This window comes from Dama dama, chromosome 12, assembly GCF_033118175.1.
Source record: "Dama dama isolate Ldn47 chromosome 12, ASM3311817v1, whole genome shotgun sequence".
Classification (NCBI taxonomy): domain Eukaryota; kingdom Metazoa; phylum Chordata; class Mammalia; order Artiodactyla; family Cervidae; genus Dama; species Dama dama.
In genome coordinates, this window is record NC_083692.1 from 50,234,856 (window position 1) to 50,261,695 (window position 26,840).

General features: G+C 40.5%; 1 protein-coding gene across 1 annotated transcript in view; it reads left to right on the plus strand.

Moving 5' to 3' along the window:
* The window catches only part of AQP9 (aquaporin 9), a 43,253-nt gene extending 34,322 nt beyond the window's left edge, over positions 1 to 8,931 (plus strand). The window contains exons 4-6 of the mRNA XM_061157254.1: positions 34 to 152; positions 2,335 to 2,552; positions 7,868 to 8,931. Of these exons, the coding sequence (XP_061013237.1) occupies positions 34 to 152; positions 2,335 to 2,552; positions 7,868 to 8,042 (512 nt within the window). The 3' untranslated portion in view covers positions 8,043 to 8,931. The remainder of the gene's footprint in view (positions 1 to 33; positions 153 to 2,334; positions 2,553 to 7,867) is intronic.
* Positions 8,932 to 26,840: the final 17,909 nt, after the last annotated feature.

A 26,840-nucleotide genomic window follows, 5' to 3' on the forward strand; every position in this document is an offset into this window, starting at 1 on the left:
GACACTAACGTGCCAGAGTTCTGTCTTCTATAGACGCATTTATGTCTTTTGCTGGTGGAAAACTGCTCATCGTGGGAGAAAATGCAACAGCACACATTTTCGCAACATACCCAGCTCCGTATCTGTCTCTGGCGAATGCGTTTGCAGAACAAGTAAGTGTATGTGCAACAAAGACCCAACTTCAGTGAAAAGACATAATCTAATAAGGAGGATGCATAGGAACATCACAGGCCTATCAGAAAGGAAAGTCTGTGTTTCCAAAGTTGGAGGTCCCTAAGCATAACCCTAGCTTTGCTGACAAATTCTTGCACTTGCCAAAGTTGAATCACTAAGAGTTTCCTGCTTCCTCTTTAAAAAGTACACTTGTTTCACATCAGCTGAAATTCAGAGAAAAGTGGAGGAGTGGACATTTCAACCCCAGTAGGGGCAAACGGGGTTTGCTTTGCAAAACTGTCTCATTTATTCACATCATGTAAATGTAGAGATCTGGAGAAAAGACGTTTTGTTCTCAGTTCAAGAACTGTTAAGTGTGGTAGGCGAGCTGAGGGTCCTTGGTGTCTCCCCATGTATATAGGTTTATCTAGATTCTCCAGGCAGCTAGAAGTGTCTCTCCTTATTGACATTTAAACAAGGGGCATCCAAGCATTTGTCATGTAGCCAAGAGCACAACTATTCTGTTCTTAAATCAGCTGTCTGAGTCTCATCCTGATTCTTCTGCTTAGGAGCTCTGTGCCCTTGGGCAAGTTTCTTAACCTCTTTCAATCCTCCTTTTCTCATCTGTAAATTGTGAATAAATAGGATTTATCTCACAGATTAGTGTGAGGTTCTAATGAGAAAAAGCAAGGAAGTACCTGGCACATAATAAGTATCTGGTAGATAGTGGCTGTCATTTCGTTGTTAAAGTAAAATAGTAATACGATTTCCAAATAATAGTTTAGAAATTTTAGAAAGTAGAGACTGGGGGAAACACCCTCTATACCACACCACTTCAAAATACCTGCTACCATTGTTTGTATAATCCCTTACAACTTGTCTTTTATGTTATTTTCAAGTATAAAATGTAGTGCACATATAATTTTTTACCTGTCATAAATTTTAAATTTTACCACATGTGAAAAAAAAAATTTTTACCACATGTGAAAAAAAAAATTTTTACCACATGTGTGTGCTTACTCGCTCAGTCATGTCTGACTTTTGTGACCCCATAAACTGTAGCCCGCCAGGCTCCTCTGTCCACGGGGGTTCTCCAGGCAAGGATACGGGAGTGGGTTGTCATTTCCTTCTCCAGTGGATCTTCCTGACCCAGGAATCAAACCCGGGTCTCCTTCACTGCAGGCGAATTCTTTACCAACTGAGCCACGAGGGAAGCCTCTGCTTTTTTAAAAAATGTTACCACATAGTTTTTGTTTTCTAAATTAAAAAAAAAAAAAACATACCTGTTCATTTTCATGTTAACCTAGAAAAATATTTCATATTAATGTGTGATTTAATCATCACATTGTACAGACAGATTTCATATTTATTGTTTTTAGTGGCTGTATAATAGACTATAGAATGGGCACTACACAATTGCTTTTGCCCTGTTGATGTGGAATCCAGTTTTCCAGTACTATAAATAATGCTTAATTATGTATTTGCATACTCATTTTATGATTTTTCCATATTTTAGATTATTTCCAAGGTGTAGTTCTCAAGTATCCAACTGGGTCCAATTGAGTACACATGTTTATGGGCTTTTTAAAATACATATTGCTAAATCATTGCTACATTGCCTTTCAAAAGTATAAAACATGATTAGTTCAACCAGGAAAGCCTGAGAGGACTATATCATTTCCCTAACATTTAGTATTGCTTGCATTTTTTTCATTACCAATCAGTTTTCCCCACTTATTTGTTTCTCAAATCTATTTTTCTTTCATGAGCTGTCTTTTCATTTCCTTTGCCCATGTATCTATTGACATCTCACACCATTTTTCCCACCAATTTGAATGAGCCCCTTTGTTCATTTCTCCAGCCTGCAGCTTGCCCTCTATTTATCTGGTAGTAGCTTAGCAGGTCAGTGTAGTTGAGATGCAGTCTCTAGAGTTAAACTCTCTGCATCCACACCTGATTGCCACTGACTGTGTCACCTCGGTCAGGTAACCAGTCTGTAAAGGAGAGAGATGTGAGCACCCACGTCTAGGACTGCTATGAGAGGAAAAGGCTCTGACACGGTGCTCAGCCAGTGTATGTTGCTTTTTACTAGGTTTGTTTTTAATAATAGAGGGTGCATTTTGAGGTGGGCCAGTGGGAAGAATATAAGTTGAACCCCTCGTACATTTTCTCCTTACCCAGGTAGTGGCCACCACGCTCCTCCTCATTGTCATCTTTGCCATTTTTGACTCAAGAAACTTGGGAGTCCCCAGAGGTCTAGAGCCTGTTATCATTGGCCTCCTGATTGTTACCATCGCCTCCTCTCTGGGAATGAACAGTGGCTGTGCCATGAACCCGGCTCGAGACCTGAGTCCTAGACTCTTCACTGCTTTGGCAGGTTGGGGGTTTGAGGTGTTCACGTAAGTAACGAAATGATGGGGGAAGAGGGAGGAAGATTCCTGCTGCGCCTCAATGGGGAAGGCTGGGCTCCGACCTGGAGATCCAAGAGAGCACAGATGGGAGGGTGAGGGGAAGAGCACCCTCGTCATAAGTGTGGAACGTATCACTGGTGGTTTATGATGTGTGTGTGTGTAAGACAGAGAGAGAAGGGGGAGGGAGACAGAGAGGAATCACTGACACTATTCTAATCACCACCACTGGGAGCATTGGAGCCACTACAGAATAAGCATTGTGAGAACAGGGACCTCAACCGTGTTTTCACTGCTCTGTCTGCAGTGACTGAAATAGGGTCTAGCACATAGAAAGCCTCAATGAAAGCTATTGAATAAAAGAATGGATAAATGCTCTGTGCCACATATGTTTTAGGAGATGAAGGATACAAAAAGAATCAAGCATCATTCCTTGTCTTTTTTGTTTCTTTTGTGGTGTCGGGTCTTAGTTGCGGCACATGGGATTTTCCCCACGTCATGCAGAACCTTTTGTTGCAGTGCACAGACTCTCTCTCCAGTTGTGGTATGCAGGCATAGTTGCTCCATGGCATGTGGGATCTTAGTTCCCTGACCAGGGATTGAACACAAGACCCCTGCATCACCAGGCAGATTCTTAACCACTGGACCACCAGGAAAGTCGCCAACATACCCTATCTTTAAGGAACAAACAATACAATGAATTTTCTAGAGCAGTGGTTCTCAGCCAGTGGCAATTTTGCCCCCAAGGATATTTGGCAATGCATGGTGACACTTTGGGTTGTCACAGCTGGGCATGGTGGGGGCAGAACTTGTCACCAGTATCTAGTGGATAGAGTCCAACGTGGGATACTGCTAAGCATCTTACAGTACCCAGGACAGATCCCCACAACTAAGAATTATTCAGCCAAAAATGCTAAGAGTACCACAGTTGAGGAGCTCTGTTCCAGAATGACCATACTAGAACATGAAAAGGTGGAACAAAATGTTCACAGCTAGGATGGATCCTTTGTATTCTTCCAATGGACCATTGAGAACATATGTTAAAGATCTCCTTATTTCCAAAAACCAGAATTAACCCACGAGTTTCCTTTAATTCCAATTTCTTGAGGTTCACTCCAGGAGACCACTGTCCTCACCTCACCACCAAGACACCTCTGTGAGGTTCACAAAGACCCCTAAAACAAAGACGCGCCAGAGTGACTTGGCCTCGCTTTGAGCCTTGCTTGGTGATTCACCCAAAGCTCTAAGAGTGATGGTAGTTCTAAAACAGGTCTTGCCTGTTCTGTTTGCTTTGTTGAGTATATGGCAGGAGCCCACATCTGTGATGTTGAAATCACCTAATGCCAAACTCTGAGCACCGCATCCCTTATTAGGATCAGGATTTTTCCCCTCATGCATGCATTCATTCATCCATGCAGCTTCCTAATTCCTTATTCAAGGCCCAGTGCTAAAGATGCCCTTTACTGCTTTGTTTATGTTCTGTTTCAGAGGGTGAGCATAGGGTCTTACACAGGTTGAAGCTGTCAAATGACTAACCAAACCCTAGGAGTTGAGAGAAGATTTGCAGCTCCAAATTTAGGAACTATGGGAGTGAAAGTAGGGTTGTTTTATAGTATTTGGACATGTTCAATCAGAGACAGAGAGGCTATTTCAAGCAAAGAGGCATCTGTATCTAAAGACAGTATATTAAAATGACACATGCTTTAGTCTAGTTGGAAGGCTGTATGAAGAAACTTGGAAGAGCAATTGTTTCAGATCATAGAGGACTAGATTTCTAGAACAAGACTCTGGGATTTTTGTTGCTCTCTTTTCTATAGATTATAGGGAGCAGCAAAGGATTTAGGGCAAAAGTTTGATGTGTTTAGGACTTCAATTTACCAAAAATTAATCTGACATCATTATATAAAAGAAATTAAAAAGGAGTAGAAGGGGCAGATACCAGTTATGAAATAGCTAGGCTGGCTGATAATCCTCTACCAAAGGTTCAAAAGAAAACCTTTGAGTGGTAATAGGACTCCAAAGGGTCTCTAGAGTTCCATCCTTTCAGGGTTTTCCACCCAAGACAAGCATCTCAGAAGATTTCCTAGTTTGAATCCACATCTAGTATCTCAGATGAAACCTAGACTGCCTTATTCTCAGACCCTTATTTGACCCTATATGGCAAGAAGTGAGGATGACAGGGAAGTAGGTTCCCGAGAGTCTGACAAGGGCAAGACAGACCCTATCTGTCTCTTGCTTCCCCTTAAGCACTAGGATGTAAAAGGGCTTCTCTGATGGCTCCAACGGTAAAGAATCTGCCTGCAATGAGGGAGACCGGGGTTCCATCCCTAAGTCGGGAAGATCCCCTGGAGAAAGGAATGGCTACCTACTCGGGTATTCTTGGGCTTCCCTGGTGGCTTAGATGGTAAGGAATCTGCCTGCAATGCAGAAGACCTGGGTTTGATCCCTGGGTCAGCAGGATATCCTGGAGAAGGAAATGGGAACACACTCCAGTATTCTTGCCTGGAGAATCCCATGGACAGAGGAGCCTAGTGGGCTACAGTCCATGGGGTTGCAAAGAGGCAGACATGACTGAGCAATTAAAACACACACACACACATTAGGATGTAAGCAAGTGGTCTTCACTAATTCACATTAAAGTGTTAATAGCTTAATAGATGAAGGATCTCATGGGTGTTGTTAATTTTTAAAATAACTTAGCCAAAGAAATGAATCCTTGATGATAGTACCCTATGCAACTGACACACTTTTATGGTATCCCCCCCAAATCACAGCACACCAATGACCTTGTTTACCTGTAAGGCCAGGCAGGAAGCCACATCAAATCTCCTCCATTTAAGCCTTGTGACCTTAGCACAAAATATCCAGCTCAAGAGGGTCCAGACAGTGAAAGGAGGACATGCATGCTGGCAGGTATCTTAGCCCCTAATCTGTTAAATGACAGTGAGAGATTCACCACAAATCAGTGCTAGAAAAAAAGGAAGTGATGGGCCAAATAAGGTGGTTAAATTCACTTCATGTGCTGAAGAGAGTTTCCCCAGTGGCTCAGTGGTAAAGAATCCACCTGCCAAGCAGGAGATGTGAGTTCAATCCCTGGGTCAGGAAGATCCCCTGGAGAAGGTAATTGCAACCCACTCCAGTATTCTTGCCTGGAAAATCCCATGGACAGAGGAGGCTGGTGGGATATAGCCCAGGGGGGTCGCAGAGTTGGACACGACTGATTAAACAGCAGCAGTATGTGCTGAAGAGAAGGTGCCTCTCACAGAAAATTCTTTTCATAGAAAATTTGGAGGCATGGGATAAGGTTCTGTGAGAAGAGTGGAGTGCGACATCCTCTTTCCCGCACAGTAAGAGTGCCATCTGGTGGCCACTGTGCTCAATCTCAGTGCTCTTCCCTGGAGCCTGCATTTACGATCTAAGATTCAGGATCTAAGAGACTGCTTGCATGATACGGGTGGAAAGGACCACGGTATAGATGGAAGTACGAAGCTCAGAGATGGGGAGACTTGCTCAAAGACCTTCTGTAGTCCTGAGATCCCAGGTGGCTCAGTGGTAAAGAACCTGTCTGCCAATGCAGGAGACACGGGAGACTTGGTTTCCCGTTGGGAAGATCCCCTGGAGGAGGAAATGGCAGCCCACTCCACTGGAGTAGAGAATCCCACGGACAGAGGAGCCTGGCGGCTACAGTCTGTAGAGTCATAAAGAGTAGGACACAACTGAGCGCGCGCGCGCACACACACACACACACACACACACACACACACACACAGCAATGTGCTAAGTGCTCTAAACCCAGGACACTCCTGAGATTAGAACTAGGTCTCATGGATTCTAGAATAGGCCCCCCTTTATTATTTTTAAAATAATTTTATTAAAAATATTACATTAAATAATATAATATTTCCTTTATTATCCTGTCTAATAAAAGTTCAATACAAACAGTTCCATGGAAATATGTATAGTTATTAAAAATGAAATTGTAAATAGCAGCCATGAATATGTCCCCCAAATAAAACACTGTGAAATTCCTATGCAGAGTTGTGCTCCTTTTGTTTCCTCTGCCTCCTCTGCATTACCCTGAACTTTTTCATAATTATCCTTCTTTATTTTTTCATAATTATCCTTCTTTTAAAAAGTTTTATCTCAAACGCACATATCCTTAAACAACTATACAACTATCCTGTATAGTTTTTACTTGCTCAGAGCACTCATGGTCGTTTCTACTGAATTATCTAAATGGATTTTCTGTCCCCAGAAGAGATGGTAACAATTCACAGAGACACCTGATTTCTCCCAGAACTAGACCTCCAATATAATGTACTGACACTGAGAACTTCTGGAGGAGAGAACTTTCTGTATCAGAAAATACACTTGAGTAAGCTGTGACCTCAAAATATAAGTATGGAATTAAATTATATTTAGTATTTAATTCATATATCTACCTTTGAATTTTTAATTTATTCATTGACAAATGTTTCCTGATTATTTATCTTGTGATTGCCCTCATGCACCAATCATGTCCAGGAACCTCTCCACAGCTCCCTTCCATTCACAATCCCTAGGACGCGCCACTTCAGTATGAGGGAAAGGCAACTCCTGAATGATTGACCTGAACTTACCCTGAAGTGAAAAAGTGAAGTCACTCAGTCGTGTCCGAGTCTTTGCGACCCCATGAACTGTAGCCTACCAGGATCCTCAGTCCATGGGATTTTCCAGGCAAGAATACTGGAGCGGGTTGCCATTTCCTTCTCTAGGGGATCTTCCCAGCCCAGGGATTGAACCCTGGTCTCCCACCTTGTAGGCAGACGCTTTACCATCTGAGCTACCAGGGAAGTCCATTTAATGTGGTGAACTTGCCCTAGATGCCCTCAATTGTTGCCATGGGTTCAGGGACTATGTGTTCTGAAAGGAAAATAAATGGGACATTTCTCTCACAGGTACTAATAGAACAATGGAATTGGTCAACTGAAATCAGTATCCTGCAAAATAGTACCTTTAAGCAATTAACACAGACATTTTTCTGGCATCCCCTCAATCATAGGATGCAAATGACCTTGCTTACCAGTAAGGTCAGGCAGGGAACCTGCTCCTCCCTTTAAGCCTGGCACAACACATCCAACTCAAGAGGGTCCAGCCAGTGAAAGGATACTGGTTACCAAGTTACCATGAGTGCCATTCTACTTAGCTCTTGCTGATTTAAAAAGGAGCCATGAGCAGGAGAACAACTAGCTGGTTAGTGAGTAACCAGCAGTGATACCAGAAGGAAGGACAAGCGATGTATCACTAATTTCTTTGTTTGCTTTCAGAGTTGGGAATAACTTCTGGTGGATTCCTGTAGTGGGCCCTTTGGTTGGTGCTGCTCTTGGAGGCCTCATCTATTTTCTTCTCATTGAAATCCACCACCCAGATCTGAACCCAGACTTGGAGACAGAACAACCGGAGGACAAACCAGAGAAATATGAACTGAATGCAATCATGTAATAGCATGCTCAGGTCTGGGTTTACAGTTGGCTACGTACTGGGCTCTACCTTTCACAAAGCATCTTCACACACATTATCTAATTGAATCCTCCTAGTGACCATCTGGGGTAAATATCAAGCTGCTCATCTTTCAAATTAGAAAACAAAACCTTAGGGAATTTGAGTTGCCTAAGGTCCCATGGAAAGTTGAACATCATCGAATGCATCCTACACATATCAGATTCAGAACTGCACAAAAAGTTTGACCAGCCCCTCTTGGCTCACCAGAAGAGGGATTGGCAGCTGCCAGAATTTGTACAGAGCCTGGGCAACATTCTTTTGGATCCTAAGTTATAAAGACTGCCATTGTCTGATTTTATTCCCAGAAACACTACAAAGGGAAGAGGTAGCCCATATTTTTCATCTGCTGAAGAACATTATCAGAGGTGACTAAGGGTGACCTTTCCTAGGCCACACTTAGTCTTGCTAAGTCCTGATCTTCCTGACCATCTCAGCATTGTACATTCCAGGAATTTCCTCTTGGTCAGGCTCCTCCCTGTCACTTTAGTCAAGAGTCAGTGAATTAGGGAACTCTGCTTGATGTTATGAGGCAGTCTGGATGAGAGGCAGTTTGGGGGAGAATGGGTACATGTGTATGTATGGCTGAGTCCCTTTGCTGTCCACCTGAAATGAAACTTTATCACTGCACTGTCAATCGACCATACTCCAATATAAAATTAAAAGTGTAAAAATTAAAAGGTAAAAAGTCTCTGTGAATTACAAGCACAAGAAATTGTTCTACATCAAGTGATGCGCTTTAACTGTTACAAAGCTCAGAATTCCCAGACTATCCAGTTTCTCAACTGTTTTGTAATGATAACAGAACAACCAAAAGCACATGTGACATGTCTCCAGGGGCCTTTAATAGACAGTAATAGACTGACAGATGGAATTTCTTCTTGCTCTGAAAATACTGGCATTTCCTATTTGAAATAAATTTGGAGTGACGTGTTTGTTTGGAGTTTTTATGAGTAATAAGATTGCTAAGTACACTTAGTTTAGAGGTTGTCTGTCCTATCTACAAATTAAGATCTCTGGGGAACTTCTAAAAAAACAACTTGGTAAACATCTTGGGTGATTCTAAATGAGTGTAGCCAGTGCTGAGAACATTGACTTGGTTAAAGTACATGGGTTTCCTTGAGAAACATGCCTAGTGGTGACCAAGTCATTCCTGGCAGGATTCTCAGAATTGGGGTCCTCAGGGGTTAGAGGGAAATGGCTCTCAGAAGGGGACAGTTTACTCCTCCTCACTCTCACCTATCACCCCTGCAAGGGGACGTTTGGCCACGTCTGGGGACAGTCTTGGCTGTCACAGCTGGGGTAGGAGTGTTATTGGCATCTAGTGGGTAGAAGTCAGAGATACTGCTGAACTTCCTACCACGCACAGGATAGCCCTCCCCTGCAGTACCCATTCACACCCAGATGTCTTCAGTGTGAAGGTTGAGAGACCCTAGATTCAAGAACAATCAGACACGTAAGAGAAGACACCAAAGTCTTGTGCCTTGATCCCAGTTCTGTCAAAAACGGAGATGCCAGATGAGTCGGAACCAGACCCCGTGGGTACATTATACTTCTTACCCCAAATCAAGAGGTGACCCCAACTTTGAGTTTTCAGGTTGGACAGTGGAATCTATGACCCCACAGGTGCTCATTAAACACTGCTTGGTGATTAATGACTGGAATTATGAAGAGAAAATGTGCACTTATGGAAATCAACCCCAGAAAGGTTTTTTTATTTATGGAAAAAAGAAGTTCTCTTGTTCCAGGGGCGTGCATTCAAATCCTCTCTGTCTTTTCCAATTTACAAATGGGTTTGCCTGGGTCAGGTACTTATCCAAGAGAACATCCATGTTTCAGAAGTCAGTAAGAGCCAAATACCTGTCTTTAAAAAACAGATTCTTAGGACTTCATTGGCTGTCCAGTGGTTAAGACTTTGCCCTCCAATGTAGGGGTTCCATACCTGATCGGGGACCTAAGATCCCACAAGCCTCTTGGCCAAAAAAAAAAAAGGAAAAGAAAAGAAAAGATAAAACAGAAGCAATATTGTGACAAATTCAATAAAGACTTTAAAAATGATCCACATAAAAAAAAAATCTTTTAAAAAAGTAACTATTAAGGAACTAGAATTGCAACATTTCCCCTTCTCTCTTCCTTGTCAATGGCAAAACTTAGTAGACATGTTTATTATCAAAGATAGAATTTCTCTATGAGTCCCTAACTAGTTGAGATCTCAGAGTATGCCAAAGGTTGTAGGACTTTTCTAACCATCAACAGCCAGAGTTGTTGTTTTTTTTTCCATTTATTTTTATTAGTTGGAGGCTAATTACTTTACAATATCGTAGTGGTTTTTGCCATACATTGACATGAATCAGCCATGGATTTACACGTATTCCCCATCCCGATCCCCCCTCCCACCTCCCTCCCCACCCCATCCCTCTGGGTCTTCCCAGTGCACCAGCCTCGAGCACTGTCTCATGCATCCAACCTGGGCTGATGATCTGTTTCACCCTTGATAATATACATGTTTCGATGCTGTTCTCTCAGAACATCCCACCCTCACCTTCTCCACAGAGTCCCAAAGTCTGTTCTGTACATCTGTGTCTCTTTTTCTGTTTTGCATATAGGGTTATTGTTACCATCTTTCTAAATTCCATATATATGCATTAGTATCTTGTATTGGTCTTTATCTTTCTGGCTTACTTCACTCTGTATAATGGGCTCCAGTTTCATCCATCTCATTAGAACTGATTCAAATGAATTCTTTTTAACGGCTGAGTAATATTCCATGGTGTATACGTACCACAGCTTCCTTATCCATTCATCTGCTGATGGGCATCTAGGTTGCTTCCATGTCCTGGCTATTATAAACAGTGCTGCGATGAACATTGGGGTGCACGTGTCTCTTTCAGATCTGGTTTCCTCAGTGTGTCTGCCCAGAAGTGGGATTGCTGGGTCATGTGGCAGTTCTATTTCCAGTTTTTTAAGAAATCTCCACAGTGTTCTCCATAGTGGCTGTACTAGTTTGCATTCCCACCAACAGTGTAAGAGGGTTCCCTTTTCTCCACACCCTCTCCAGCATTTATTGCTTGTAGACTTTTGGATAGCAGCCATCCTGACAGAACAGCCAATTAATACTCAGCTGTTGAAAGAAATAAGTGGAGTAAAAGCTTCATATTTAAAAACCCAATCTTTAAAAATAAAGTATTATTACTTTTAAATTGCTTACACACACACACTTGCATTTTTTTTAAAGTATGTCAGTGCTCAAAAATGTTGTCATGGATAAAGAATTACAGCTTCCTGTTATAGAGAATGGTTCACAAGTTTTATTTAGCCACGGAAGAACCTATTGTTCAAATAAAATCTTAATGTGGTATCCAAAAGTCAACCAGAGCTGCTATAAATAGAAAGAGGTCCGGGAAGAGGAAGTAAGTTTCATCCTGCCTGTGATACCTTACTCCCCTAGTGCAGCCACTGAGGGGTGTCTGGAAAAAAATCCTGTCTATGCAGTGGGGGATCTTCAGAACACAAGTTGGAAACCACTGATAAGGGTTTGGGACAAGTTGTTGCTAAACATTTTTATAAAAGTTTCCAGTATAGAACCTAGCAAAGGCCATGTTAATTCAATCTCAGGCAATTTGTCAAAGATGTCTTAATAAACAAACTTAAGTTAAACGGAATTAACCTACTAAACATCACCCACAAAAAGATGTTGTATGTCAAGTTGTATATAATTTCTCAAACTGAGAATTTAAGTTTTCTGAGATAACGTGTTTATTTATCACAGTGTGTGGAGAGAAACCATGGTAGTCCTGGTCAGGCTTATTGGCTCTCTAAGTCTCTATACAAATAAATTGGTACATAATTGATGATAAATAAATGATATATAGATGGATAGATAGGAAGACGAGTAGATAGGTAAGTAGATAGACTGATCCACCAAGCCCCAATCTCCTTCTTGTTGCTGAAAACAGAGTAGCTCTTATTAAGAGAAGTAGTCTGGAGGCTAATAACAGAAGGCCCCCATAAAACTGAACATGAATAAGTGAACTGAATTAGATGAGAGAATTCATGGAACTGTGTGAGGATGCACATGGCGTCCAAGCAGAGTCTGACACCCCATGGATACATTATGTCTTTGGGGGACTTTAGGAATGTTTGCCTTCGTGGACAGAAATTTATTTGCTTAAATAATGTTTTATGATAGCACTGGTAGCAAACGTTTTCATGTCATGTTAGAAGACACTAAAACATTTTCCTGGGTTACTAAAAGCATCCTGGGCTCTAGCATGCCCCCTGGTGCCTCAGAGCCTGGACATACTGCAGCCTCTACCTCCTGCGTGGGTGCTAAGTCGCTTCAGTCATGTTCAGCTCTTTGCAACCCCATGGACTACAGCCTGCCAGGCTCCTCTGTCCTTGGAATTCTCCAGGCAAGAATAATGGAGTGGGTTGCCATTTTCTTCTCCAGGGGATCTTCCTGACCCAGAGACTGAACCCACATCTCCTATGTCTCCTGCATTGGCTGGTGATTTCTTTACCACTAGTGCCACATGGGAAGCACTTAAAATGTGTTCAGTCATGTCCAACTCTCTGAGGCTCCATGGACCATAGCCCACCAGGCAAATTTTCTTGCCTGGATAATTTTATTTTTTGAAGCAAATCCCAGACATGAAATATAATGGTATTCATGGATATTTAATATGTATATCTAAAAGATAAGGATTCTCTTAAAAAAAACAAAATACCATTATCACACAAGAATAATTATCAATAATTTCTTAATATCATCAAATATCCATTCATACTTCACATTTCTAGTGAGACTGTCCTTCAACTCCAGTTAATAACAATGTGGAATCTGAGAAGACTGAAAACAAGAGATTTACTCTGATATCTCAGAGAGACATGGGGATTTTGTAGAACAAGTTTATCTCAGTTCTGTACCCTTGTATCAGAGCCTTCTTTAAGCTTTTCACAAAATATTTACATTTTTATACCAAAAGGAAAATGCATTTGCCTACTATTAAAAGTTGCCATCTGCCAGGAGTGAAATTATTTTCAGAAAGAGAGGAAGCCTTGAATTTACCTGGATTTTAGAAAGTATCTTTAGTGACTATTGTTACACCAAAAAATATATACTCCATAGAATGCTTACACTTTAAAAGCTGAAACACACCGTGAAAAGACATCCAAATATTTAACATCTATGCAGCCCTATGCGAGGGAATCACTGTAACACACTAAGGTAAGTGAAAACTTAAAAATTCCCAAGCTGCTCCACTTGGAGGAGTGGTGTTTGATGCTTCCTATTTATTGTTTGTTTATTTGTTTATACTTTTTGCCCAATGACTTCAGACCTTTGAAGATAAAAGCTAATAAAAAAAAGTGGCACAATACTCCCCAGCTTTTGTGTAAAGGAAATTACCTGTACCAAAGGAGATTTTCATGGCCCTCAGCTGGCAGATCTCATCTGGTGATATACTGAGAATTGGATTCTATTTTAATAGATGATGGGCTTCTCTTGTGGCTCAGCTGGTAAAGAATCCGCCTGCAATGTGGGAGACCTGGGTTAGATCCCTGGGTTGGGAAGATCCCCTGGAGAAGGGAACGGCTACCCACTCTAGTATTCTGACCTGGAGAATTCCATGGTCTGTATAGTCCATGGGGTCGCAAAGAGTCGGACATGACTAAGCGACTTTCATTCACTTAATAGATGATATAATTATAGCCAAAAAGACCTCTGTGGATCAAGGAGAAAAGAGGACCATGCACTGTAGAAGACCATCTAGGAGCCTGTTCTTAGCCTGGAGTCAAGAGCAGGGAGTAGAGGTTCTGGGACTGAACCACTGACCTTTGGAACAATACCATGAAGGGAGTCTGTGCAATCACAGGCTGGTGACTCGTTCTCAAGAGGCCAGGCTCTACAGACAACCAGATTAAACTCCACTGCAGAATAGCTATGTGAGCCTCTAAACCTCAGCCTCTTTGTCCATAAAATAGGAATGATACTAGCCCTTGCTTTCTATGTATTGTTGAAAGTATTAAGAAAATGCCTGTGAAACATTTTAACATAGAGCCTAGAATTTACTTTCTTCTTCATAAGTGTCAGCTAATTCTATTATTATTTCACATTTACAAATTCAGCTGTATATCTGCTTTCTTAAGTTGTTTTAGTCGTGTACAACTCTTTGCAACCCTATGGAGTATAGCCCGCCAGGCTCCTTTGTCCATAGAATTCTCCAGACAAGAACACTGGAGTGGGTTGCCATGTCTTTCTCCAGAGGATCTTACCAACCCAGGGATCCAGCCTACGTCTCTTATGTCTCCTGCATTGGCAGGCAGGATTTTTACCACTAGTACCACCTAGGAAGTCCCATTAAAAAGGCTGATGAAGAAAAATGTCCAGGAGTATAAATTTGCTGACAAATAATCCAAGTCATGTGACTGCCTTAGATATGACAATTCTTTTCATATGCTCAGGTGCAAGCAACTTGCACAGGGCCATGCTTAGTTCGTGAATTACAGAGCCTAGATTCAATTAAGAAGCTAACCAAACCACTTAGTTGCCTAATCGAGCTACCAAATTTATAAGAAAATCTATCAAAATAAAAATGATTTACATATTTAATGTAATTCCCATCAAAGTTTCAGCATGTTTTTTTGGTAGAAATTGACAAGCTGGTTCTAAAAGATACATGCAAAAGTAAAGGAACTAAAAGAGCCAAAGCAAACTTGAAAAAGAGGAACAAAGTTAGAGGACTTACACTAGATAATTTGAAGACTTTCTATAAAGCTGTGGTAATCAAGAGAGTATGCTATTGGCATAAGGAGGGACAAGTAGATAAATGGAACAGAATAGAGAATTCAGAGTTTGACCCATGCTTATTCAGTAAATTGATTTTCAATAAAGAACATGCAGTCCTATAGAAAAAGGAAACTGTTTTCAGAAAATGGTATTGAACAACTAGGGAGAAAGGAAACCTTGACTCCTACATCAAGGTAACCCAATGCATAAAAAAAATAATTCAAGGTGGATCACAGGCTTCAGAATAAAAGCTAAAGCTATAAAGCTTCTAGAGAAAAACATGGGAGGATATATTGTCATCTTAATAGAAGTAGAAAAATCATTTGACAGAAATTCAAAACACTTTTATTAGAAAAACACTCAACAAAGTAGTAATAGAAGGGAACTTCTTTAGTGGGATAAAGGGCATCTATAAGGAAAAAAAAAAAACCCACGAAGAAACATGACATTTAATGGTGAAAGACTAAAATCTCGCCCTCCCACCCCTGCCCAAAGATCAGGAACAAGACAAAGATGTCCACTGGTATATCTATTCAACATTTTATTGGGGGTCATAGCATTTAGGCAAGAAAAAGAAATAAAAGACATGTAGATTGTTAAACACAAAGTAAAACTACTTTTATTTCAAGATGATATGATACTTCATGTAGGAAATTCTAAAGATTTCACAAAAATGTCATTAGACACAATAAGAGAGTTCAGCCAGGTTGCAGGATAGATCAAGAAAACAAAAATCAATTTTATTTCTATGCACTAGCAAAAAACCACCTGAGAACAAAACTATAAAAACAATTCCACTTACAACAGTACCCAAAATAAATGTAACAAAAGAAGCACAAGCCTTGTATTCTGAAAACAAGAAAGCATCATTGTGGGAGGGAGGTATGCCTCCCCCTGAAGAGAGAATGTGTGAGAGAACAGAGTGAGGACTAGCTTACCACCACTGGCTTTGAAGACAGAGAACCGTATCCTGAGCCAAGGAAAGAAGAAGGTTGCTAGAAGCTAGAAAAGACAAAAAAAAAAAAAAAAATAAGATTCTCCTTTGAAGCATCCAGGGAGGAACACAAAGTTGCCAACACCTTGATTTTGGTGAATCCATGAGGGATTTGTGACCTACAGAACTGTAAGACAAAAAAATTCTATAAAGCCACTAAGTTGGTGCTAATATATAACGGTAGCCATAGAAAATTAATATAGACGGTTAACATTCTCAAACACTCCCAAGGCAATCTTGAAAAGGAACAAAGTTGGAGAACTCACAATTCCCAGTTTTACAACAGAGTACAAAGCTGCAGGAATCAAAACAGTGTGGATAAAGACAGACATAAAATATTGGAATCAAACTGAGAGTCCAGAAATAAACCTTCACATTCACAGTCAACTGATTTTCAGCCAGTGTACCTAGATAATTCAGTAGGGAAAAGAATGGTCTTTTCAACAGGTGGTGCTGGAACAACTAGATATCCTGGACATCCACATGCAAAAGATATATGTGGATCAATAGCTTATAAGATGGGCTTCCCTGGTAGCTCAGCTGGTAAAGAATTCACCTGCAATGCAGGAGACCCCGGTTCAATTCCCGGTCAGGAAGAATCCCTGGAGAAGGAATAAGCTACCCACTCCAGTACTCTTGGGCTTCCCTGGTAGCTCAGATGGTAAAAAATCTACCCACAATGTAGGAGATGTGGGTTCGATCCCTGGAAGATCCCTGGAGAAGGAAATGGGAACCCTCTCCAGTATTCTTGCCTAGATAATCCCCATGGACAGAGAAGCCTGGCGGGCTATAGTCCATAGGGTAAGAAAGAGTCAGACATAACTGAGCGATTAAGCACAGCACAGCACACCTTATAAGATATACAAAAATTAACTCACAACGGATCAAAGTCTCTAAATGTAAGAGCTAAAACTATAAAAATCTTGAAAGAAAACATAGGCATAAAACTCTGTGACTTTGGATTTGACAGTGGTTTATATCAAAAATATAATCAACAGCAAAAAAATGACAAATTGGATTTAATCAAAATCAATTTCTGTGTTTCAAGGACACAATAAAGTGGAAGGACAATCTACAGAATGGATAAAAACACTTGCAATCATGTATCTTATAAGAAACTTTTATACATAGTAGTTAAAAAAACTATTTCAATTCAACAATAAAAGGACAAACAAGCAAAATTTAAGGGCAAAGAGTTTAAACAGACATTCCTCCAAAGAAGACACATAAATGGTCTATAAGCACATAGAAAGATGCTCAAAATAATTAGCCATTAGGAGATGCAAATCAAAACCACGATGATAAGCCACCTACTTTGCTGGCTTTAGTAAAAAAGGGCTGATAATAACAAGTATTAGTGAGGATGTACATAAAATAGACCCTTCATATAATGCTGGTAGAAACATGGAATGGTACAGCTGCTTTGGGACAGTCCTCAGTAACGAAGCAAAGTTAACAAAAGACCCAGGAATTCACTCCCAAGTCCATATTCAAGAGAATTGAAAATGTATGGCCACACAAAAACATATAAATACATATTCAAAGGAAGCATAATCCTTAATGGCCAAAAAGCGACCCAAATGTCCATCATCTGATGAATGGACAAATTAAATGTGATATCTCCATACAATAGAATATTACTCAGCAATGCAAAAGGAATGAAATACTGATACATGTCACAACAGATGAACCTTGGAAACAATTTGCTAAGTGAGAGAAACTAGACACAAAAGGCCACATATAGAATGATTCCATTTGTGTGCAATGTCCAGAGTAGGCAAATCTATAAAGGCAGAAAATAGATTTTTTCAGCCCACAGTTGACAGGGGCTGGGAGGAGAGAAAATGGGGAGTGACTGCTAATAGTTACCAGGTTTCTTTTGGAGGAACTGAAACTGTTTTGGAATTAGATGTAGCACTCTGTGAATAATCTAAAAACCACTGAATTATACCCCATAAAAGAGTGACTTTTATGGAATGCAAATCATTTCTCAATAAAACAGAATGTAATGACCATTTGAAGAACAATCTGGAAGCAGTTAGTGATACTAAATATGTGTATCCCTATGATTCAGCAATCTCACTCCTGTCTAAATACTTCTGATAATCAGATGCATAGGCGTATATACATGGAGATGTTTATTGTATTGTTTTTGGCAGCAGGATGTTAGAAACAATCTGAAGGTCCATCACTAGGGAGATAGATAAATAAATAGGGTGAATGTATACTATCAAACATCATGCAGCTGTAAGCAGCAATGGGCCAGATGGACATTTGCACTATAAATAGATCATACAAACAGTGACTAATAAAAAGAAACAGAACAAGACCTATAGCAAGCACCATTTATGTAAATTGAAAATACATAAATACAATATATCCTTCAATGATGCATGCAAATGCAAGAATATAGCATTTTTAGAATGGCCACTAGTGGTAGGAGGGGGCAGTGAGAGTAACGATTCAGGAGAAAAGGGGAAAATAATAAAACAGAAGCAAAGCCAAGGACATGCTAATATTGATAATGTGCCATGACTGAAAAGTATAAATAACTCAACTCTTTGCCCTTGAGGTCCAAAGAGAGAAAGAGAAAAAGGACGATAAGAAAGGGGGTGGATGAGGGGCACAGGAGGGCAGAAAGAAACTAGATCAGATGCCCTCCAGATTCTAACAGATTTTCTCCAAAAGGTGGGATTGTGATGTGATTTATTTCTCCATTTCTTAAAAAATTTTTTACATATTTTTTCATTTTAAAAGATTTAAAAATGGCAGAAGTCTTAGATGGCTTTTGAGTGACATTTAAGGGCACCTTGATGGTACAGACAACCACAGAATTACAACCAGTACCATTCCCTTGGGTCATTAAAGTGGATTAAAAATGACTGCCCTGTGAAGTGTAACCTATCACTGCCTCTGTCCATTCTTATCAGATCTGTCCTAGCCTTGAATTGACATTTTGAGTACTCAGAGAGTCATCAGTGACCTGGATCCCACCCAGTTGTAGTTAAATACTGTCATTCTGCTGAAAGAAAGGCATCTGATAGATTTCTGACTGACCTCGCAATAAGGTCAACTCACAAAAGGCTCAGAAATGAGTAAGAAGAAGGGCTGCCCAGGATTTTATTCAGGACCAGCTGGGAGAACTGAATGGGGTGGGCAAGCATCAGGAATCTTGTAAATTCTCTTGGAGGATATCTTAGTACCTTGCCTGGCTCTCTGGTGGGGTAGCCCAGTAACCCACCACTGCTGAGTCACCTGACTGTAGAATCAACTCAAACCCAAGATCTGGTACCACAAAATTAGAGGTGGGTTTGTACTTCCTGGTGTCTCACTGTGTTGGCCAGGTGCCTTGTTCCACTACTTGGTAACCAGATCCTTGTTACTATTATCCTGCTTCATTTCCCTTCCGGGTGCTCTAGTTTCCCCATGACTAGGATGCTCCCCAGTTTCTCCAAGTCCTGCTCCCTAACCCTAGATCGCATGATTTCTTGCTGTTGACTGGTTTTCTACTCCATTCTGGAAGACCTAAATGATCTGAAGATCTGGTCTTAGAGGTGATAACAGACCTCCGCAAGAAGGCAGGAACAAAGGATGGCCCCAACAGGTCTGTGTGACGGCAGATGGAGCCCCCAAAGAGTTGAGCCTTGAGAAACATGCTGAGGCTGAAAAAGGTTCAAGTTGGGCAAAGGGATGGGGCCACACTTTAATCAATGTTTTGAGCAAGAAGAACAAAGAAAGGGATAGGCCTACAGCCTTGGGCAGATGGTTCAAGCTAACAGATGGCAGATAGAAAGCAGTACTATCTTTATTTTTATTATATTCTTCAACACAGTGCCATAAGACTAGGGATAGGCATGTGTTATTCAAATTTTCAGAAAACAGAAAGAGGTCAGTTTTAGAAACTACAGACTGAGTCACTTATCATCACAATTAAAAAAAAACTAACAATCATGAAACTCAACATGTGTTGACTTAGTACATGCCAGGCATCATATTGTCTGCTTTTGACATATTATTTCATTAAAATGAAAGAAACCAAAACCATGAAGAAAATATTCTTATTCTCAGTTGAGGAAACTGAGGCTCAGAGAAAGTGAGTAACTTGCTTTGCTTGTGTGTGCTTATGCTTAGTCACTCAGTTGTATCTGACTCTTTTGACCCCGTGGACTGGAACTTGCCAGGATCCTCTATCCATGGGATATTTTTCAGGCGAGCATACTGGACTGGGTTGCCATTTTCTCCTTCAGGGGATCTTCCGAACCCATGGATTGAACCCAAGTGTCTGGTGTCTCCTGCATTGCAGGCAGGTTCTTTACCCACTGAGCCATCAAGGAAGTCCTAACTTGCCTTAGTTCACAGCAAAAATAGCCAGGATTTCAAACCAGGTGTTTGACAACAAAACCTGTGCTCTTCAAATTCTAAAATAGATTGCTCGTGACATGGAGGAAATAAAGTGGTGTCCATTAGGAGCACACATAGGTTGACTAACAGCAGCCAGTAATGCCAGACTAAATTGGAAAGTTTTACCCAGAAAATTCAGGAGAAGGCTAGAGACCAGATATCCCTTGACTTAATAAGGAACAATGACAATGCAATGTCATTGTGAATCGAAAGAAGAAAAGCAGCTTGGTGGACAACAGATTAGACAGACTTGTAGCTGGACTGATCGTTTCCTAAAAGTGCTCCTCAGTCAACAGAACAAACCTACTGAGCAGGAGGACATTAGTGATCTGCCAAGGGACCCTGAGTTTGCCCCATCCTAGTCAACCATTTTATCAATGACTTGCCTAAAATATGTATGGCATGTGTTAAGCTGCAGAGGACACTAGGGATAATTATTACACTGGATGACTGATTTGAAGAGATTTTTTTAGCTGAAATGTCCACTTCCTAAAAGTGTTGTTCAATTAATATACATGAATCTACTCAGAAGATCTTTGGTGCCTTGAAAATTGATTGATATTGCCTGGTCCTATTCATCAATTTATCAATAATTTTGATAAAATATGTATGGCATGTTTGTCAAATTGCAAAGGACACAAGGGATAATTATTGTAATAGATGATAGAACTAAAATTTGTTCTACAACCCAATCAAAAAGTGGGCAAAAGACTCAAAAAGTAGACAAAAGACCCAAACAAAACATTTCTCTAAAGAAAACATACAGATGGCTAATAAACACATGAAAAGATGCTCAACTTCACTCATTATCAGAGAAATGCAAATCAAAACCACAATGAACTATCATCTCATGCTGGTCAGAGTGGCCATCATCAAAGAGTCCACAAACAATAGTGGCTGGAGAGGGTGTGGGGAAAAGAGAAACCTCTTATACTGTTGGTGGAAATGCAAACTGGTATAGCCACCATGGAGAACAGTATGGAGATTCTTTAAAAAACTGGGAATAGAACTGCCATGAGTGAGTGAGTGAGCGAAGTCACTCAGTCGTGTCTGACTCTTTGAGACCCCATGGACTGTAGCCTACCAGGCTTCTCCGTCCATGGGGATTTTCCAGGCAAGAGTACTGGAGTGGGTTGCCATTTCCTTCTGCAGGAGATCTTCCCGACTCAGGGATTGAACCTGGGTTTCCCATGTAGGCAGACGCTTTACCGTCTGAGCCACTGCTGGGCGTACACCCCCAGGAAACCAGAATTGAAAGAGACACATGTACCCCAATGTTCATTGCAACACTGTTTACAATAGCTAGGACATGGAAAAACCTAAATGTCCAGATGAATGGATAAGAAAGTTGTAGTACGTACACACAATGGAATATTTCTCAGCTATAAAAAGGAACACATTTGAGTCAGTTCTAATGAGGTGGATGAACCTGGAGTCTATCATACAGAGTAAAATAAGTCAGAAAGAGAAAGACAAATACTGTATATTAACACATATATATGAAATTTAGAAATATGGTACCGATGAGCTTACAAGGAGGGCAGCAAAGGAGACTCAGATGTAAAGAACAGACTTTTGGACTTAGTGGGAGAAGGCGACAGTGGTATAGTTTGAGAGAATAGCATTGAAATGTGTACACTGCCATGTATAAAGTAGATGACCAGTGCGAATTTAATGTAAGAAGCAGGGAACCCAAAGCTGGTGCTCTGGGACAACCCAGGGGAATAGGGTGGAAAGGGAGGTGGGAGTGGTCTTCAGGATGGGGGGATACATGTATACCTGTGGCCGATTCATGTTGATGTATGGCAAAAAACCATCACAATATTGTAAAGTAATTATCCTCCCACCAATATAAATTAATTGAAAAAAAATAAATAAAATTTGTTCTAAAAATCTCATCAGGATGGAATGATGAATTAAAACAGACAAGATGAAGAAGGTCAGCAAGAAAAAATTTGAAGCCCTTTTTTTAGGTCTATAGCACCACTTAGGAAGACACTGGAGAGAAGCTGCCAAACAACTGTCCTGTGACACATACCAGTTCATGACATACACACAGTTCAGTCTGATGGAGGGGTTGCCAAGTGTGAATTAAATCCAGGACAGTTTTAACAGCATCATGATAAACAGAGGTACTATTTTTTCCACCCTCTGTATTAGACATACTAATTTTGTTTCTTGAAATATTTTTGAATGGGCTATTTCAAGTTGTTGATTGCTGTATAATAAATCACTCAAAGTTACTGGCTTAAAAAAAAGTGGTTGCTTAGCTCTCATAATTCTCTGCACTGATTGAGCTCAGATGAGTGGTTCTTCTGCTGGTTTTGCTTGGAATCTCGCTTGCAGTTGCAGTCAGTTAGTAGTTAGGTCTGCCAATGCTCTGGCCAGGAGTCCTCCATGGGCAGGACATTTAAGATGACTCCTTCATCCACAGAGGTGATGCCTTAGTTCTCCTCCATATGGCATCCCATCCCCTGGGGCCTTTCCTCTTCAGCAGCGAAGCCAAACTAGCTTCTAAGAGCACAAAGATAAAAGCTGCTCATCTTTCTTAGGGCTTAGAACCAGAATTGCCATAGTCACTTCTGCCCATTCTGTGCAGGTCCAAGAAGAGCCAAAATTCAGTATGGAAGAGAACATGAAAGAATACCAGGAGGTATCATTATTGGAGGTCATCTTTGGAGTCGATTGGAGGAGGGACAATCATGTTTACAATGAATATTACTCTAAAATTCATGCATAACATGAAGGACAAATAAACGTGGGGATTTTAACATAGACATGATGTTTTGCAAGTTCACAGCAGGTGTTTACAAATTCTTGGAGGACTGTGTACAAAAGAGAGCTTAAAAATAAATGGAAAAAGAAATAAAATTAAAAAAAAAGAGAGAGAGAGAGCTTAGATATATCCGGTATAGCCTCAGGGTACAAAATGAGGAATAGAGGTATGTTTTAACTCAATTGCTAGGGACCTACTTTGCAGGGATTAGGAGAGAAGTTTCTGTCTGAACAGGAAGTTGTATTAGTAACCTCTAAGTCTCCTTTCAACTCTCAATATCTAAGCTTCTAATCACATGCCTCCTTCAGTTAATAATTTCTTGGTATGTTAGTCCTATCTCTAGACTAAGCCAGATTTTAAATTAAAGAAGCTGGATAGAGGGGTAAAAAGATTTCTGGACTAGCTTCTGGTCTTAGCTTTGCCAACAGTCATCTACTATGTGACTTTGGATCAGTCAAAGTCCCTGGGCCTCAATTTCTTCATCTGAAAACAGAGGGGATTGCATTCTAACCTCCCTCCCAGCACAAGTAAGTATAATAAATGGAATCTTTGATAGGCTTACTTAATAATGAAATGGAAATTAAAGTAAACAAAGTACTTTAAATACTGCCTGGGCTATTGTCAGTCCTTAATAAATATTAGCTCTCATTATTTCCATTTTTGTTCAGTCATTGAGTTATATCTGACTCTTTGCATGTGATCCTATGCAAAGCACACCAGGCTTCCCTGTCCTTCACTATCTCCTGGAGTCTGCTCAAACTCATGTCCATTAAGTTAGTGATGCCATCCAACTATCTTGTCCTCTGTTGCCCCCTTTTCCTCCTGCCCTCAATCTTTTGGAGCATCAGGGTCTTTTCCAGTGAGTTGGCTCTTTGTATCAGGTAGCCAAAGTGTTGGAGCTTCAGCTTTAGCATCAGTCCTTCCAATGAATATTCAGGGTTGATTTCCTTTAGGATTCATTGGTTTGACCTCCTTGCTGTCCAAAGGCCTCTCAAGAGTCTTCTCCAGCACCAAAATTCGAAAGTATCAGTTCTTCAGTACTCAGCCTTCTTTATGGTTCAACCCTCACATCCTTACATGACTACTGGAAAAACCATAATTTGACTATACAGACCTTTGTCGACAAAGTGATGTCTCTGCTTTTTAACATGCTGTCTGGATTTGTCATAGCTTTTCTTCCAAGAAGCAAGCATCTCTTAATTCCATGGTTGCAGTCACCATCCACAGTGATTTTGGAGTCCAAGAAAATAAAATCTGTCACTGCTTCTACTTTTTCCCCTTCTATTTGCCACGAAGTGATGGGACTGGATGCCATGGTCTTAGGTTTTCTATTGAGTTTTAAGCCAGCTTTTTCACTCTCCTCTTTCACCTTCATCTAGAGGCTCTTTAGTTCCTTTTGCTTTTTGCCACTAGGGTGGTATCATTTGCATATCTGAGGTTGTTGATATTTCTCCTGGCAATCTTGATTCCAGCTTGTGCTTCATCCAGCCTGGCATTTAGCATGATGTACTCTGCATATAAGTTAAATAAGCAGGGTGACAATATACGGCCTTGACATACTCCTTTCCCAATTTTAAACCAGTCTGTTGTTCCATGTCCAGTTCTAACTGTTGCTTCTTGACCTGCATACAGGTTTCTCAAGAGGCAGTAAGATGGTGTGATTTCCCCATCTCTTGAAGAATTTCCACAGTTTGTTGTGATCCACGCAGCCAAAGACTTTCACATAGTCAATGAGGCAGAAGTAGATGTTTTTCTGGAATTCTCTTGCTTTTTCAATGATCCAACGAATGCTGTCAATTTGATCTCTGGTTCCTTTGCCTTCTTTAAATCCAGTTTGTACATCTGAAAGTTCTTGGTTCATGTACCGTTGAAGCCAAGCTTGAAGGATTTTGAGCATTACCTTGCTAGCATGTGAAATGAGCACAATTGTACAGGAGTTTGAACATTCTTTGGTATTGCCCTTCTCTGGGATTGGAATGAAAACTGACCTTTTCCAGTCCTGTGGCCACTGCTGCATTTTCCAAATTTGCTGGCATACTGAGTGCAGCACTTTAACAGCATCATCTTTTAGGATTTGAAATAGCTCAGCTGGTATTCCATCCCCTCCACTAGCTTTGTTCATACTAATGCTTCCTAAAGCCCACTTGACTTCACACTCCAGAATGTCTGGCTGTAGGTGAGTGACCACACCATCATGGTTATCCTGGTCCTTAAGACCTTTTTTGTACATGGTTATTTCCATGGTTATCATTATTATAATAATATTTTCTGATTCTGCAATTATGTATACAGTAGAATTGTGCATTGCTTTAGACCTTCAGTTCATTTGCTGTGCTCAATGGTGATCAAACAATGACTCAGAATCATTTCCCGTCTGAAGTCTTCACCTGGTAACCAGGAGCCCTTCATGCTCTTGTATAGAGCAAGCCCTTCATAAATAATTGGATTAAATCTGAAGTGGCTCCTCTCCTGCTCTGTGCCCACCAGAGGGCACCAAAGAAAAAGAACAAATCTATAATCTAAACAGTCCATGGAATTCTCCAGGCCAGAACACTGGAGTAGGTAGCCATTTCCTTCTCCAGGGGATCTTCCCAACCCAGGGATTGAACCCAGGTCTCCCTCATTGCAGGCAGATTCTTTACAGCTGAGCCACCAGCGAAGCCCAATAAGTGGTTAAGTCCTCAGAAAAACAAGCCTGTGATCTCAGTCCTCGTTCTCGAGTCTTTGACCTATGGTAATTTTTATGTTTCCATGTTGCTTCTTTAGCGATAAAGCACTGTAAACTCAACATCCTCTGTGGGCTCAGTTCTCTCACAGCATAGTCTTGGGTTTGAATCCTGACTCTACTCCTCACCAACTGTGTGGCCATGGGCAAGTTACACAACCTCTCCAAGATTTGGAATCATGTCTTATGATTATTATGGTTATAATAATTACACTTCTTTCAAAGAGTTGTTGAGAAGAGTAAATAAAAAATTGTAATGGAAGTAATGTAATGGAAAATGCCCTGTGGCATTTTATGCCTTGAATTTACAAGGTGCCTTCATAGCTATAAATAACTATTTTTGTAAAAAAAATTTTTTATCTAAATGAATTGAAACTGAATAATGTAGGTCTCAAATTCAGATGCTTTTAGAAACCAGCCATTTGAATAAAGCTGCCTGAATATACAACAAGGACTTCTAGGGATTGTGGCAAACCACAGAGCTGTGGCCATGGGAGACAATTAACCTTTACCAGGAGAAAATTCAAGCCTAGTGTTGCCAGATCTTCCAAAATGTCAAGAGAAATTGGCAATCTGGGTTTTTATGTGCAAATTTCTGATTTTTTAAGAAATACTGTACAGACCAAATAAAATCCAGACCAGCAGCTTGTTATGCCTGTTTTCAAAGCTAATTTTAGAGTTCCATATGCAGACACACAACACACTAGAATTGAGAAGCTCAATCCAACAAATTCAGGAGAAGAAATGCTGCCTCTAACTTGGAGGGAATGTGCCAATAATACAAACACACAGGGTTGTTTTTCCAAGGACCTTACTCAGCAGACACATTGAACCCTTGGGTTCAATCTTGCCATCTCTGGTATATCCTCCAGCATCCCTTGGTATCTTTAATTTTTCTGCTCATTCCATGCCTGATACCAGTTAAGTTGCCACAGTTTTCCAGGTTGCCTATAAATTATACATTCCACATGATATATATTTTTTTCTTTATAAGGCAGAAAATAACATTTCACAATTTTATAAATATAACATTCATTTTTATTTAACAGCTACCTTCA